At 42.7% G+C, this 17,223-nt stretch overlaps 1 protein-coding gene across 2 annotated transcripts; it reads left to right on the plus strand.

Annotated features, from left to right (window-relative positions):
• Positions 1 to 2,600: 2,600 nt before the first annotated feature.
• LOC115146075 (25-hydroxyvitamin D-1 alpha hydroxylase, mitochondrial-like) lies at positions 2,601 to 12,569 on the plus strand. 2 transcript variants are annotated; one of them, XM_029687872.2, is made up of 10 exons: positions 2,601 to 2,676; positions 4,316 to 4,533; positions 5,476 to 5,666; positions 6,495 to 6,691; positions 7,053 to 7,253; positions 7,794 to 7,957; positions 8,262 to 8,428; positions 9,376 to 9,457; positions 9,612 to 9,809; positions 10,403 to 12,569. In XM_029687872.2, the coding sequence occupies exons 2-10, from the start codon at positions 4,324 to 4,326 to the stop codon at positions 10,520 to 10,522; spliced, it is 1,530 nt and encodes a 509-aa protein (XP_029543732.1). In that variant the 5' UTR covers positions 2,601 to 2,676; positions 4,316 to 4,323; the 3' UTR covers positions 10,523 to 12,569. The 2 variants fall into 2 exon arrangements, with proteins under 2 accessions (XP_029543732.1, XP_029543722.1); XM_029687862.2 differs by lacking the exon at positions 2,601 to 2,676 and having other exon boundaries at positions 4,237 to 4,533.
• Positions 12,570 to 17,223: the final 4,654 nt, after the last annotated feature.

A 17,223-nucleotide genomic window follows, 5' to 3' on the forward strand; every position in this document is an offset into this window, starting at 1 on the left:
CCGATGATAGCTTCATTTTTTAAAATATATAAAGCATTTGACACAGTAGAGCATCAGTTCCTCTTCCACTCCCTTGAGAAATTTGGCTTTGGGGATTTTTTTCTGTAAGGCTATTAAGACTCTCGATACAAATGGTAAAAGCTCTATCAAATTTAAATATGGCACCTCACCTAGATTTGAGTTAAAGAGAGGAATTAGGCAAGGTTGTCCTATCTCTCCGTATATGTTTTTATTAAATCACCTAACAAATTCTTAAAAAAAATAGTCCTGTACAAGGTATTTCCATAGCTGGTAAAGAAATTATTATAAGCCAGCTGGCTGATGATACTACACTTTTTCTGAAAGACGCTAACCAAATTCCCATATTGATCAATGTGATTACAATCCTTTTCCAAAGCGTCTGGTCTATATCTTAATATTAATAAATGTGAACTCATAGCTGTCAAAGATTGTATGACACCTTCATATTATGGTATTCCAGTTAAAGAAGAACTTACATATTTAGGCATAACCATTACTAAAGGCTTATTAAATTTTATCCCTCTTATTAAAGAAAACCCTGAAGAAGCTAAATCAATGGCGACAGAGGAACTTATTTAAAAGGAAGAGACCTTCAGCCTTGGTTATTAGGAATCTTTAGGCTTACATATGGCGCTCTCTTTATATCTTGATGGTAAAATAAGCAAGGAGATAGACCAGATGCTTTTCAACTTTCTGTGGACAAACCATACCCATTATATTAGGAAAACTGTTATAATGAACACTTATGAGTGTGGCGGGCTGAATTTTCTGGACTTTACTACCTTAAATAACACTTTTATGATAAATTGGATAATACAATTCCTAAGAAGACACATTTCTATGTGGAATTTTATTCCTCATCATGTCTTCTGTACTTTTGGTAGCCTTAACTTCATGTTGGTTTTCAATTATAATATTGACAAAGTTCCAGTGAAACTTTCTGCTTTTCATCGGCAGGTTTTCTTGTCATGGTCCTTAATTTATAAGCATAATTTTTCTCCACTGATATTATATAGAATAATCGGGATATATTGTATAAAAATAATTTTGTTTTTAGAGTATTGGTTGCGAAATAATATCCTATTGGTGAGCCAACATGTAAATGCAGAGGGTTTTTGACTTAGTTTTAAGGAAATCTTATCACTTTACAAGGTCCCTGTAACACCTAAAGATTTTGCAATTGTTTTAGATGCCATTCCCTCCGGTGTTGCTTTATTATTCATTCGTGTGAAGACCTGACCCTCAGAGCCTACCTTCCATTAACCCTGTTGACTCATCAGTAGGAAAGAATTGTTTCTCTTTTGGCCCATTCAACAACAGAGCGATACGAACCTAGTTTCAGCACGATGTTGTAATTGTTCATAAATATTATCCTGCCAACCACTATATGAAGAAGTTTAAGGAAAACAAACTCAAATTGTACCTTTTGTAATGACCACCCAGAAACGGTGTTGCGTCTTTTTTGGCATTGTATTCATGTAAGGTAACTGTGGCAAGACATCAGTAGATTTATAATTGAACACATTCATGAAGATTTTACACTATTGTGGAGAGATGTACTGTTTGGATTCTTTACCTATGATAGAAATAAACTGAAACAATTTTATATAATTTAATTATTCTTTTGGCCAAATTTCATATTCACAAATGTACATTTACAAACAAAACACCACACTTTCATACCTTACAAAAATAAATTGAACTATATTTTAAGACAATTAAATACTCTCGAACAAAAAAGCTGTTAGAATTGTGTATGTATTTCCCTTAAGGTCCTTGTGTAATGTGATATTGTACCCCCTAGCTCAATTGTCCTTTGTATATTATTGATATACTTGTGTTCCCACATGTACTTCCTGTATTGATTTGTTTTTCATTTTAAAATGTTTTTTTAAAAATTAAAAGGGGGCTAGGGAGGAAGGAATGATTTTTAAATGGGCCACCCTTGCCCGGAAATTGGTCACTCGTTCATCCCGCGATGACTGTTTTCAGTGGGTGTTGGTGCTTTATTTGCGCTACAGTCAATTGAGTGCATGTCTACTTATATTAAATATATAATTATTAATATACCCTACTGTATGATAGCTAGCAAATTAATTTGCTAACTAACGTTAGCCTGGCTAGCTGGGACTTCTGAAGGAAAAAGTTTTATTTATACAATTTCCAAAAAAATTCTAACTTATTTGCATTCGTTTTTACTTACACTTGTATGTTGACTTCTCCATTGATGTTATGTTTTCTCTGACTTTTCTTAGCGGATATACAATCGTCGCGAATTGAATTATGGGGAGTTTCAGGCCCCCGGAGCGAACCTAATTTTACACTCGCAAAGTCGACTAAAATACATTTAACTGTATTTTAAGACAGTTAAATACTCTACTAACAAAAAAGCTGTTAGAATTGTAAGTGTATGTATGTCCCTTAAGGTCCTTGTGTAATTGTAATGTGATATTGTCCAATAGCTCGATTGTCCATTGTATATAATCTATATATACTTGTGTTCCCTCATGTACTTTCTGTATTGATTTGTTGTTAATAAAAACAATTAATTTAAATAATAAAAACGAGGGCTGATGGGCTTACGTTGCAAACGTCACTTGCTTGGCTCATCATTTGGACCGCCCACCCAACATGGCGACGGGGATTCCCCCGAGGGTAAGTGGACGAGGGTGTGTCTTTAAAGTGTTTGGAATGAAACCCGTGTTGCAATGTGGCTACTGGTTAGCTACCTGGGTATCTAAACATCACGTTGGTCCCGTCTTCCATTTAGCTAGTTAATCACTGGCATTGTAACAAAAGCAGTGCTATGATTGGTCAATAAGGCTGGCAAAAATATGAGTCAGAGATCAAATCGTACATGCAAGTATATTGTGAGCAGGTAGATGCTGTGCTCCACACTTAATTTATTGTGCTCAATTCCACTTTCTGGGCTTGCAACATTTTTGTCTGAGCTCTTAACTCTCTCTCAGCTCCTCAACATAATCCTTTGCGCCCTCAATATTTTTTTTATCTGAACTCACAACTCTCCACCGACGCTCAACATTATTTTCCATGTTCTCAACATGCCTTTTAATTGTGAGACGGAAATGACGCCATGCATCCCATTCAAAATGTTCTGGACAAGCCACTGGCGGACATACAAATTACCCACAAAAATTGTCTGAAGAATATTAACCAAATCTGTGCCTGTATTTGGCGCTGTTGCAGTCAATCGTGGGTTTTTCAGTGTTTGGTAATTCTCTGAAAATGACATCCGAGGAAAGAGGCTGTATGGGTTGAACGATAGAATAGGACCAAACGTCAAAGCAGTTTCCGAGTAGAACCACTATTATTTAATTGCGCAAGGCGCACACATAGCGTTTTGGCAAGCTTCCACGTTTAATGAAAAGCGGGTCAGGATATTCTCTCGTGCTCACACAGAGGCCAGCACCCAACAGGAAAACCCTTAGTCAGCAAACAATCCATGTAGCCTATTGCAATAAATTCTCAGTAGACCCTTTATGAGCAGATAATTCGCAGTATTAACGAATTCTTGAATTGAGACGCCTAGGCCTATAATTGGATCACGCATAGACCTATTGCTCAACATCTACAGGACTGGAAAATGCATTCTAAAATATCAGTCAATCAATTTATGACGTGGAAAAAGTGAACACTGATTTAACATGGGTTATTCTGGAGTCACTGAAATAAAATATATGAACCCCACTGTGACTGAAACAACGTTATATAATACCCGAATATTATAGGCTAAACAGCACTGAAATGATTTTGCATGTTTGTTTCATATTCATGTGTAGAATTGATTACCCACATCAGATACATGTCATATAATAGGAGTAGGCTAAGCTACACTCTTTTCAATATGTGATTTGGGGTAACGCATCTTATTCTTATCATATCTGTTTGCTATTAATTTCCTCCTAATAAAAGCCTAGACTGAGAAATGCAGTGCAGGAAAATTGTTTCTCAGCAGCCTCCACCGGTGTCTGAGAAAAATCGTCCTACATAAAAGTTGATTAGGTTATTTACCCTCCACGTGTGCGCTTCTTTGGGTTGGTCTGACTTCTGCCATCTGATTGGACACACCTTCCAAATAGTTCACGCCTACTGCGTCCCAGCCTGGCCACTGGGCAGGGTCGACCCCAGCATTCGCTTTCATTGGCCCACACTGATAATCTTAATAACTCTAGTCCGGCATGGGTCGAGCGGTATAAATACAGTGTCTTGGTGCAAGATGAGCACCGACACCCGATATACTTTCCTTCGTTCATCTTCCATCGTATGAACATAGCCAAACAGATGCTGCAGCAAGCCCTCAAAGTGTCCGGTCGCAGTGCGTCCCCGCTGATCAAGTGGATGGAGAAGTGGGCTGAGAGCGCAGCTGGCCTGAATAAGATCGAGGCGGCGCACCGGATGAAAACCCTAAAGGAGATGCCGGGACCCACAGTCGCCAAATTTGCCTGGGACCTCTTCGCCAAACGGGGACTGTCCCGCCTCCACGAGCTGCAGGTAAATTATGTTGTTGACTTGTTGATCTTTTCTTTTTAATCATTACTTTTTAGCCAGACACTGATGTAAATGCATGACATTTGTGTTTTATAATTTATTATACTTAGTGCTTATGGGTTTGTCTTTTTAACGGCAAAACCATAGTAATTAATGTTTCATTAGGATATGTATATGGTCTTCACATTGTTTCTTGGAATAGATAGGTTATTACATTGATGTTGGGTTTGGCATAGCCTATGCAGTCGCCAGAAAACGCTAACATCTGGTTTTCAGGGGTACAGTATTTTCAACCTAACTTCTGTTTCCCCTGAAAAACGGAAGTGGGAACTCAGCTCAGGCATCTTTCTACACCTGCTCCATTAGGTTAGATATGGCATGGTGCTATAGAGAAGGGCAGGCTTGAGGCTTGCCCCCCTCAGTCAGCCAAGGCCATAAACAGTGTCAGACTGGCAGACCCTGTCACTGGCTCTCACATGTACTGTATAACCTAACCATCAGTGTGTAATGTAATTGTCCAACAATTAAAAAGCTATGAAGGGGCCAACAAAAGCTACCTAAATGTACCAGACATGCAGTTGCGAATGTATAGGCTATGTAAGACAAGTGGTTCATTGAGCAGGAAAGTGCCTTGGAAAGTGCAACTCAGGCACGTTCCTGTGCTTTGGGGGTGTCTGCTGGCCCATAGGGGTAGATGGGGAGCATAAGGAGCAAGAAGGCAAGCTTTTTATCACATATTGACCACAGGGCGGCTGCTAAAACTTTGAACATTGTACAGATTTTGGCCATGAACTTTACATCAAGCAGCTTTAGAACTGTAGCTAGGTCTGCTCACAACATATTGATGTTCCATCCATAGAAATAGAATAATTCTATAGACGGTTCCATCTCTACTGAATCATGCCATCCATATGCGTTGTGTGCTAATGTGTTGTCCTCTCCCAGCTTGAGGGTGTGAAGCGCTACGGGCCAATGTGGAAGGCCAGCTTCGGTCCCATCCTGACGGTGCACGTGGCCGAACCAGCCCTGATAGAGCAGGTGCTGAGGCAGGAGGGCCAGACCCCCATCCGCTCTGACCTCTCCTCTTGGAAGGACTATAGGAAACAACGAGGCCACGGCTACGGACTGCTCACAGCGTGAGTACCATTAATCTCCTCTGCTGTTTTCCTCCCGTGCTGTCCCCCTCCCCTCTACTCTGTTGACCTTGCCTCCCCTCTCCTATCCCTTTCCCTCCCCTATCGCCATATTCCTTTCTCTCATCACTACACCTCTCCTCTTCCCCCCTCCCCTCTCCTCCTCTCTGTCTTTACCACACCCTCAGACAGCCACAGTCATCACCATTGGACACTGTTAAACTTGACACATAGCATCTGTTTTTATGGGTGTCCCATATTTCATAATATCACTATAGCAGCCTAATTATCTTTGTGACAGTGTCTGACTGTGAGATCTTACTCAATGAGTTGTCAAGCTGATTTAAGATGTTCTGACGTCAGGGTGACGTGCTGTCCACAGGAAACAGGAAAGATTAACAGAGACGAAACAAAGACTTTAGACAAAGGAATAATTGGCTAGTGGCCATACAGACAGTGAGTCATCCCTCGATCTATGATGGGTTATTATTACCTATGGGTTATTACCTAATCACCAGGAATATGAAAATACTATCTCAAATTAATTCAAGCTTTATTTATACGGCACATTTCAGTCATGGAATGCAACACAATGTTCTTCACAGGAAAAAAACTCAAATAAAACCATGAAAATTAAAGCTGAAATATTTACTACACAACAAACACAAGATTAAAAAAACAAAAGAATGACACAAACTGAACAATTACAGTTCCATAATGTAGCCTACAGTACAGTTGGCCCAGCCTGTATAAAACATGTACATTATTGATGTTTGTTGGTGTGCAAACTCATTTGATGGCATTATTTTCTGTTTACCTTACTTTCTTCAGTGAGGGGGAGGAGTGGCAGGCGGTGCGGACTCTCCTGGGGAAGCACATGCTACGTCCGAAGGCGGTGGAGGCCTACGATGCGACTCTAAACGGCGTGGTAGATGACCTCATCACTAAGCTCCGCTTCCGCAGGCGCCAGGACCCCCGCGGCCTCGTCCCGGACATCGGCAGCGAGTTCTACCGCTTCGGCCTCGAAGGTAAGGCCTATTTACATTCACTGTGGTTTGCCCCTGAGGCCTGCTTTTACTCAACTCTCTTTGTTGATGTTTTTAAACGGTGGCATATGAGGTTAGCATCTGTGGTCAGGTGCCTGTAATAAGAGACAAAATCAGGAAGGAGTTTTATCATTGTCATTCTATTGTATCAATGTCAATTAGCATTGTAGGTTACTAGTTTAGTCTATTAACATAACATACTTGTGTATGGTACGAGTATGTTACTCTGACAAGTCTATAATAGTCTTGATTGGATCTGTATTACAGAGGGAAAACACAAAGCCCTTCTGGAAGCCTTTCAAACCCTTCTCCCCTTACCCTCTGCCTGTCTTCCTCTCTGCAGGGATCTCCTCAATCTTGTTCGATTCCAGGATTGGTTGTCTAGACCCTGTGGTTCCCATGGAGACAGAACGTTTCATTCAGTCCATTAACACCATGTTTGTCATGACGCTCCTCACCATGGCTATGCCTGCCTGGTTACACCAGTTGTTCCCCAAGCCCTGGGACACTTTCTGCCAGTGCTGGGACTACATGTTCCAATTCGGTGAGCTGCCATCTTGGATAGCCTCATACTTGCTCCACCTTGGTTTAATTCCACAGACTTCTTTAATCCATGCTACCTGACTGACCTACTGATTTATTATTAGTTGTCCACAGTGTTAGTTTTTCCCAACGGATAGATTTCTAGTAACTTATAGTAACTATAAATAGTTCCCATTGAACAGAACCCATAGTGTGTGGTCTCCTTCCATTCATTACCTGTAATCCCTGTAGTAAGCGTTCCCAGAGGTCTATGTTTTTCCTCTTCAAACTGTACGGATCCCTTAAGTCTGACTAGAGCTCTTTCAGACATGTGTTCAAATACTATTTGAAATCATTTCAAATACTAGCTAGAATTGATTGAGCTTGCCTGGTGCTATGGAACCAATATAATTGTCGCAATACTGCACACCTAGCCCATCTGGTACTCCAGGCAGGCTAAAGAAAACGCTGAAAGTATTTGAAAAATGTAAAATAGTATTTGAACCCAGGTGTGACTGAGCTCCTTCATTCTGATCTTGACCCCTGATCTATCTCATTGCAGCTAAAGGTCACATTGACCAGCGTCTGATGGAGGAAGCGGAGAAGGTGGCGCGGGGAGAGGAGGTAGAGGGGCGATATCTGACTTACTTTCTGACCCGCACGGGGCTACCCATGAAGACGGTGTACAGCAACGTCACTGAGCTGCTCCTGGCTGGGGTGGACACGGTGAGGAACATCTCTAATCTCTCCTTCCTCTCTCATCTCTCTCACCTCTGTCCTCATCGCTCTTTGACCTAGTGCTTTAATATTCGTTTTTAACATATCCAATAGCCAAACGTCTCCACTCCCCCTCACTCCTAGTCACAGCGTACTTCCTCTTCTTAATCTCCCTCTCTGTATGTAAAGTCTGATCCCAGACAGTCAGGCTTAGTTGTAGAGAGCTCACTATCCTCTCCATCCACTGCTGCGGTGTTCTTATGGTGAATGATTTGACAGTTGTACTGATCTGCTGTGTCCTGTGTGTGTTCAGATTTCCAGCACCATGTCCTGGTCCCTTTACGAGCTGTCTCGGCACACTGAGGTTCAGGCCTCGCTGCGGGAGGAGGTATTGACTGTGATGGGGGGTCGGAGGGTGCCTGGGGCTGCAGACGTGGCTCGCATGCCCCTCATGAAGGCTGTGGTCAAGGAAGTTCTCAGGTAAAAATCAAATCAAATTCATTTATAAAGCCCTTCTTACATCAGCTGATATATCAAAGTGCTGTACAGAAACCCAGCCTAAATCCTCAAACAGCAAGCAATGCAGGTGGCTAGGAAAAACTCCCTAGAAAGGCCTAAACCTAGGAAGAAACCTAGAGAGGAACCAAGCTATGAGGGGTGGCCAGTCCTCTTCTGGCTGTGCTGGGTGGAGATTATAACAGAACATGGCCAAGATGTTCAAATGTTCATAAATGATCAGCATGGTCAAATAATAGTAATCACAGTGAACAGGTCAGTGTTCCATAGCTGCAGGCAGAACAGTTGAAACTGGAGCAGCAGCACGGCCCAGTGGACTGGGGACAACAAGGAGTCATCATGCCAGGTAGTCCTGAGGCATGGTCCTAGGGCTCAGGTCCCCCGAGAGAGAGAGAGAGCGAAAGAAAGAAAGAGAGAATTAGAGAGAGCATACTTAAATTCACACAGGACACCGAATAAGACAGGAGAAATACTCCAGACTGACCCTAGCCCCCCGACACAAATTACTGCAGCATAAATATGATGAATGATAATTTTTGTATTGAACTAGGCAAGTCAGTTAAGAACAAATTCTTATTTACAATGACAGCCTACCGGGGAACAGTGGGTTAACTGCCTTGTTCAGGGGCAGAACGACTGATTTTTACCTTGTCAGCTCAGGGATTCAATCCAGCCCAACGCTCTAACCTGCCGCCCCAAAATAATAATAGTAATGATATAGGTTTGGATTTATATAGCACTATTCCAACCACTCATAGCTCCTCGCTATATAATTAATTAAGGGAAGTTAATTTCATCCACTACCAATTGGGGTGAACTATGTACCCTTGATTCAATCAACTACTACAACCAATCGATCAGTCATTAGACTGATCAGTCACACTGACATTGTTGTGTTTTGGCTTCTTCAGACTTTATCCTGTTATTCCGGCCAATGCCAGGGTCATCGCAGATAAAGACATCCAGGTCGGAGGCTACCTCCTCCCCAAAAACGTAAGTGTTGACGTGATGTTGAGTGCTTATTTTTATGCACTTTTACAGCAATCTGGTGTAATATGGTGTAATATTCATGTGTAAAGGCAAATGTGTGTAATGGTAAGTTTAAAGAAACAACTGATTCTTAACAGCAGGATTCTATCCTATCCAGACTCTGATCACCCTCTGCCACTTTGCCACATCCCGGAATGCATCATTTTTCCCGAACCCAAATGCCTTCCAGCCCCTTCGCTGGCTGAACCGGGACGAAGGCCACCACCCCTATGCCTCGGTGCCTTTTGGTGTGGGCAAACGCAGCTGCATCGGCCGCCGCATTGCAGAACTGGAGGTCTACCTGGCACTTGCACGAGTGAGTTGATTCTTGGTAACTTTTACATCGAGGCTTTGGCAGAAAGTGTCTCATAAAATGACATTAATTTTCATTGCATTTTGAGTCCCAGTACATACAGTCGTGACTGAAATAATTGGCACCCTTGATAAAGATGAGAAACTATAAAATAACACAAATATTGAGCTATGTAGTACACTACATTTTTTGGGAACATTTTATTTAATGAGATTTTGTTTAACAAGTAATACATTTCCCCCTCTAGTGTAAGATCCCTCCCAATGTGTTCTCCAATCTCATATAACATTTTACAAAAAGGTTATCTTCGCAAGGGGAGGGTGCCAGAGTATTGAGAAAAAAAAGAAAAAAAACATCTGAGTAATTGTATTAGTATAAAATGTAATATTTCCCTTTTTTTATTGCATACGATATAGCTCAGTATTTTTATTTTGTATTTTATACAGTCCTTTTCTCATCTTTATCAAGGGTGCCAATCATTTCGGTTGTGACTGTATACTGTGTTTTTATCCTTGTAGTAGACCTCCGTTCTTCTAAGTACTGTTCATGTGAGGAGTGCCCTCTAATTTTCTCAACCCCTCTCCTGGTCCCCTCAGATTCTGATGCAGTTTGATGTAAAGCCCGATCCAGAAGGCAGTGGTGCAGCAGTCAAACCCATGACCCGGACACTGCTGGTGCCAGAGAGTGAGATCAACCTGCAGTTTATTGAAAGATGAGTCGATGACCTGCTGAACACTAGCTATGTGTATTTGACTGTGACTGACAATCCATGTCTCTCAGAGTGAGACAGTTGGGAGCACTGGGAAAAGCATTGCGAAAGAGGGCCCGACTGAATTTGTAGGCCTAAACCCATAGACCAGGCCCTCAGCCCCTCAGATCCCAAGCCCAGTTGGTTTGGGCTGGCCTGGGTCTGAGTTGATACAGCAGCTGAATGAGGGGCTGATAGAGGTCTTTGTTCATTGAAAACCTTTAGCTCTGTATATGAACAGTAGTAGTTGCATTTCCAGTGAACTGAAACTCACTTCCCACATTTTTTGCACAAGGAGGCTTGGAGATGGTGAAAGGAGGGTACGGCAATATTTCAAGTGCATTAGAGCCTATCTTGAAACTTCTCTCCATGCAGAGTGAAATGCATAGAACTTGAAACTTTTGACTGAAACTTGAAAAGTGCATCAGGAGATATTATGTGACATAGTACTATAAAGCTGCAATCAGCAGTAGAAACTATAACAAACTGTGCCCCTCCCCTATTTTGGTAAAAAGCTGAGGGATGGGTCTGGAGAAATGTAACCACTTAAAAATTAATAGACACAGCTATGGATGATAGGACTGACCATCCATGATATCAAAATTATAGTTTTGAGGCCATGTAGTGTTTATTTACATTTACTTTGTTACCAAACATTGGAGTAAAACAAGCTTGTATTTTGGGTTCTGATGGGGTACGACAGTTGAACTAAGATCATGAAGCATTTATAAGTTGCATTATTCAAGAATCAATGGGTACATAACATTAATTGATAAGTACAAAACTGCTGATTTTCCCCTTTAATGACAAGTGATTTTCCTTCTCAATATCAGGTTGATCCCTCTTTTCACCTCTTAAAGATGCATTATAAAGGTTTTGTATAATTTCAGCCAGTAGTTTTGAAAGTAGCACTTAAAGCCACAACGTGCCCTGAAAATTGTGCACAATGTCATCCATTTCGTATGAAATGTTACGTCCTGCAGTATATATATATTTTTTACAAATCTGCAATTCGTATGATATATTACAAATTTGTAAGTGCTTAAGATCCAGTTCAATCTCTTTAAACATTCTGATTTATTCAATAATGCTCATGAATACAATCACTTATACTTACTTGTGATTTAGATTGTAGCAAATGGTGTTGCCAATGTTATTATCAAAGGAATCTGATTAACTATATATGTTCCTCTCACCTAACTAGACATCAATTGCTATTTGACTGTAAGAATCCTGACCATAGCATGTAATGCAAAACTAATATGGACTGCGACGTTGTAACTCATTCCTTATCTAACACAAATGGAAAGTATGGTGGCAGGTAGCCTAGCAGTTAAGAGCGTTGGGCCAGTAACCCAAAAGGTGCTGGTTCGATTCCCGAGACGACTAGGTGAACCATCTGCCAATGTGCCATTAAGTAAGGCACTTAACCCTAATTGCTCCTGTAAGGCGCTCTGGATAAGAGTGTCTGCTAAATTACTATAATGTAAAATGAAAGCATAGCAATCATCGATTGGCAGATGCCAATTGCATTGACATCTCAGTTTCATTTAATAATGTTTAGGCATTGCTGATGAAGGTTCCTTAAAATGCTTAGAAATGAGTCATGTACTATGTTTTTAGAAGAGTGTTATTGAATAATAATAATTTGTCAAAACTATGATGCTCCTATCAGGATGATGCTCATTTGGTGCTTATATGGTGCTTGTTAATATCTTCATGAAAAATGGCAGCTGGTGGGACTAGCATGGTGCACCATATCCTCCCACCTGGGTTACTCTGTTTAAAGACAGTCTTTTTAAACTATTTTCAACTTTTATGAAGTCCCAAACTATTTAGCTAATGTGTGGTGTCTGTACCTCTTACGTCTAAAAAATTGTTACCAGTTTTTCTACATCTAGAACCTTACGTGACTTGTATGATGTGGTGCTTCTTTCTCTGTTGTAATAACACATTGTGGAAAACTGTTACAACAATATGGAACTATTTTACTTTTCTATTTGTTTTCTAATAAATAAAAAAATCACATGTATTCATGGTCTTCTTTTTCTGTTCTAGAAATGTCTATTATACTACCTTGCGGCATCGTTTGTTTTCCTGTAAGGCATTAGTGAGGGTGGGGGAGGATCAATACAGTTACATATTGCTATATTATTTTTGGGCGATATTATAATATTTGAAGTATTGAGTTGTATAAGAATATATATCTATATATACAGTTGTATATAGCTTGTTTTTCAATCACTCCACACATTTCTTGTTAACAAACTATAGTTTTGGCAAGTCGGTTAGGACATCTACATCTAAGTAATTTTTCCAACAATTGTTTACAGACAGATTATTTCACTGTATCACAATTCCAGTGGGTCAGAAGTTGACATACACTAAGTTGACTGTGCCTTTGAACAGCTTGGAAAATTCCAGAAAATTATGTCATGGCTTTAGAAGCTTCTAATAGCCTAATTTACATAATTTGAGTCAAGTGGAGGTGTACCTGTGGATGTATTTCAAGGCCTACCTTCAAACTCAGTGCTTCTTTGCTTGACATCATGGGAAAATCTAAAGAAATCAGCCAAGACCAAGTCTGGTTCATCCTTGGGAGCAATTTCCAAACGCCTGAAGGTACCACGTTCATCTGTACAAACAATAGTACGCAAGTATAAACACCATGGGACCACGCATCCGTCATACCGCTCAGGAAGGAGATGCGTTCTGTCTCCTAGAGATGAACGTACTTTGGTGTGAAAAGTGCAAATCAATCCCAGAACAACAGCAAAGGACCTTGCAAAGATGCTGGAGGAAACAGGTACAAAAGTATCTAAATCCACAGTAAAATGAGTCCTATAATCGGCATAACCTGGAAGGCCGCTCAGCAAGGAAGAAGCCACTGCTCCAAAATCTCCATAAAAAAGCCAGACTACAGTTTGCAACTGCACATGGGGACGAAGATCGTAGTTTTACGGGGGAAATGTCCTCTGGTCTGATGAAACAAAAATAGAACTGCCATAATGACCATCGTTATGTTTGGAGGAAAAAGGGGGAGCCTTGCAAGCTGAAGAACACCATCCCAACCGTGAAGCACTGGGATGGCAGCATCATGTTGTGGGGGTGCTTTGCTGCAGGAGGGACTGGTGCACTCCACAAAATAGATGGCATCATAAGGCAGGACAATTATGTGGATATATTGAAGCAACATCTCAAGACATCAGTGTAACGGTTTTCTTCTTCCTCTGACGAGGAGTATGAAATATCGGACCAATGCGCAGCGTGGTAAGTGTCCATAATATATTGAATAAACTGAACACAAAATACAAAAGAACAAGATAATAAATGAAAACCGAAACAGTCCCGTATGGTGCAAACACTGAAACGGAAAATAATCACCCACAACTCAAAATGGGAAAACAGGCTACCTAAGTATGGCTCTCAATCAGAGACAACGATAGACAACTGCCTCTGATTGAGAACCATACCAGGCCAAACATATAGAAAAAGAAAACATAGACCTACAACATAGAATACCCACCCACATCACACCCTGACCAACCTAAAAATAGAAACATACAAAGCAATCTACGGTCAGGGCATGACAGTACCCCCCCCCCAAAAGGTGCGGACTCCGGCCGCAAAACCTAAACCCATAGGGGAGGGTCTGGGTGGGCATCTGTCCGGGGTGGCGGCTATGGCACAGGACGTGGACCCCACTCCACCATAGTCTTGGCCCACTTAAGTGGTGCCTTTGGAGCGGCGACCCTCGCCGCCGACCTCAGACTGGGGACCCTTGCAGCGGGCCCCGAATAGACGGGAGACTCCGGCAGCGCCGGACAGGCGGGAGTGAAGGGCGACTCCGGCAGCGCCGGAGTGAAGGGCGGCTCCGGCAGCTCCTGACTGACGGGCGGCTCCGGCAGCTCCTGACTGACGGGCGGCTCCGGCAGCTCCTGACTGACGGGCGGCTCCGGCAGCTACGGACTGGAGGGAGGCTTTGGAAGCGCTGGACAGGAGGGAGGCTTTGGAAGCGCTGGACAGGAGGGAGGCTTTGGAAGCACTGGACAGGAGGGAGGCTTTGGAAGCGCTGGACAGGAGGGAGGCTTTGGAAGCGCTGGCCAGGAGGGAGGCTTTGGAAGCGCTGGACAGGAGGGAGGCTTTGGAAGCGCTGGACAGGAGGGAGGCTCTGGAAGCGCTGGATAGGAGGGAGTCTCTGAAAGCGCTGGACAGGCGGGAGCACCTGGAGGGAGGAGACGGAGAGACAGCCTGGGGCGTGGGGATGCCACAGGAGGCCTGGTGCGTGGAGGAGGACACCGGATGGACCGGACCGTGGAGGGGCACTGGAGGTCTCGCGCACTGAGCCTGCACAACCTGTCCTGGCTGGATACCCCCTGTAGCCCGGCAAGTGCGGCGGGGTGAACAGACCGTGCTGTGCTGGCGAACCAGGGACACCGTGCGTAGGGCTGGTGCCATATAACCCGGGCCGAGGAGACGCACTGGAGACCAGATGCGCTGAGCCGGCTTCATTCTTCCTGGCTCGATGCCTACTCTAGCCCAGCCGATGCAAGGAGCTGCGATGTAGCGCACTGGGCTATGCGTGCGCACTGGGGACACTGTGCGCCTCACCGCATAACACGGTGCCTGCCTGGTCAACCTCTAGCCCCGGTAAGCCCGGGGAGTTGGCTCAGGTCTCCTACCTGACTTAGCCACACTCCCCGTGTGTCTCCCCCAATACATTTTTGAGGCTGCCTCTCAGGCTTCCTTGCCATCGTGTTAACTCCTCATAGTGTCTCCGCTCAGCCTTAGCTGCCTCTAATTCCTCCTGCGGATGGCGATACTCCCCTGCCTGTGCCCAGGGTCCCTTGCCGTCCAATATCTCCTCCCATGTCCATTTCTCCAGATATCGCAGCCTCTCGATACCACGCTGCTTGGTCCTTGGTTGGTGGGTGATTCTGTAATGATTTTCGTTGGTTGAAGAAGGAGTAGACCAAAGCGCAGCGTGGTATGTGTTCATGATGCCTTTAATAAACTGAACACTGAATACAAATTAACAAAATAATAAAGGAAAACCGAAACAGTCCCGTATGGTGAAAACACTGAAAAGGAAAATAACTACCCACAACCGATAGTGGGAAAACAGGCTGCCTATGTATGGTTCTCAATCAGAGACAACGATCGACAGCTGCCTCTGATTGGGAACCATACCAGGCCAAACACAGAAATACAAAACATAGAAATACAAAACATAGAATTTCCACTCCAACTCACGCCCTGACCAAACTAAAACAAAGACATAAACAAGGAACTAAGTCAGGACGTGACAGGAAGTTAAAGCTTGGTCGCAAATTGGTCTTCCAAATGGACAATTACCCCAAGCATACTTCCAAAGTTGTGGCAATATGGCTTAAGGACAACAAAGTCAAGGCATTGGAGTGGCCATCAAATCCTATAGAACATTTGTGGGCAGAACTGAAAAAGTGTGTGTGAGCAAGGAGGCCTACAAATCTGACTCAGTTGCATCAGCTCTGTCAGGAGGAATGGGCCAAACTTCACCCAACTTATTGTGGGTATGTAAACTTCTGACCCACTGGGAATGTGTTAAAACAAATAAAAGCTGAAATAAATCATTCTCTCTGCTATTATTTTGACATTTCACATTCTTAAAATAAAGTGGTGATCCTAACTGAACTAAGACAGGGAATTTTTACTAGGATTAAATGTCAGGAATTGTGGAAAAACGGAGTTTAAATGTATTTGGCTAAGGTGTATGTAAATATACAGTATATTGAACAAAAATATAAAGTGTTGTTTTCATGAGCTGAAATAAAAGATCCCAGAAATGTTTCATACGCACAAAAAGCTTCTCACAAATTTTGTGCACAATTTTTTTTTACATCCCTGATAGTGAGTATTTCTCCTTTGCTAAAATAATCTGTCCACTTTACAGATTTGGCATATCTATAATCTGATTAAACAGCATGATCATTACACAGGTGCTGGGGACAATAAAAAGCCACTCTAAAATGTGCAGTTTTATCACACAACACAATGCCACAGATGTCTCAAGTTTTGGGGGAGCATGCAATTGGCATGCTGCCACTGCAGGAATGTCAACCAGAACTGTTGCCAGATGATTTAATGTTAATTTTTTCTATATCATAAGCCCCCTCCAATGTAATTTTAGAGAATTTGGCAGTATGTCCAACCGGCTTCACAACCGCAGACCACGTGTAACCATGCCAGGCCAGGACCTCCACATCCTGCTTCTTCACCTGCGGGATCGGCTGAGACCAGCTACATGGACAGTTTATGAAACGGCGGGTTTGCACAACCAAAGAATATCTGTACAAACTGTCAAAAACCGTTTCAGGGAAGGTCATCTGCGTGCTCGTTGTCCTCACCAGGGTCTTGACCTGAATGCAGTTTGGCATCGTAACTGACTTCAGTGTGCAAATGCTCACCTTCGATGGCCACTGGCATACTGGAGAAGTGTGCTCTTCACGGATGAATCTCAGTGTCAACTGTACAAGGCAAATGGCAGACGTGTGGGCGAGCGGTTTGCTGATGTCAACATTGTGAACAGAGTGCCCCGTGGTGGTGTGGTTATGGTATTTGCAAGCATAAGTCATTTAAATGCACAGAGATACCATGATGAGATCCTTAGGCCCATTGTCATGCCATTCA

The sequence above is a fragment of the Oncorhynchus nerka genome, linkage group LG2 (genome assembly GCF_034236695.1).
Source record: "Oncorhynchus nerka isolate Pitt River linkage group LG2, Oner_Uvic_2.0, whole genome shotgun sequence".
Taxonomy (NCBI): Eukaryota; Metazoa; Chordata; class Actinopteri; order Salmoniformes; family Salmonidae; genus Oncorhynchus; species Oncorhynchus nerka.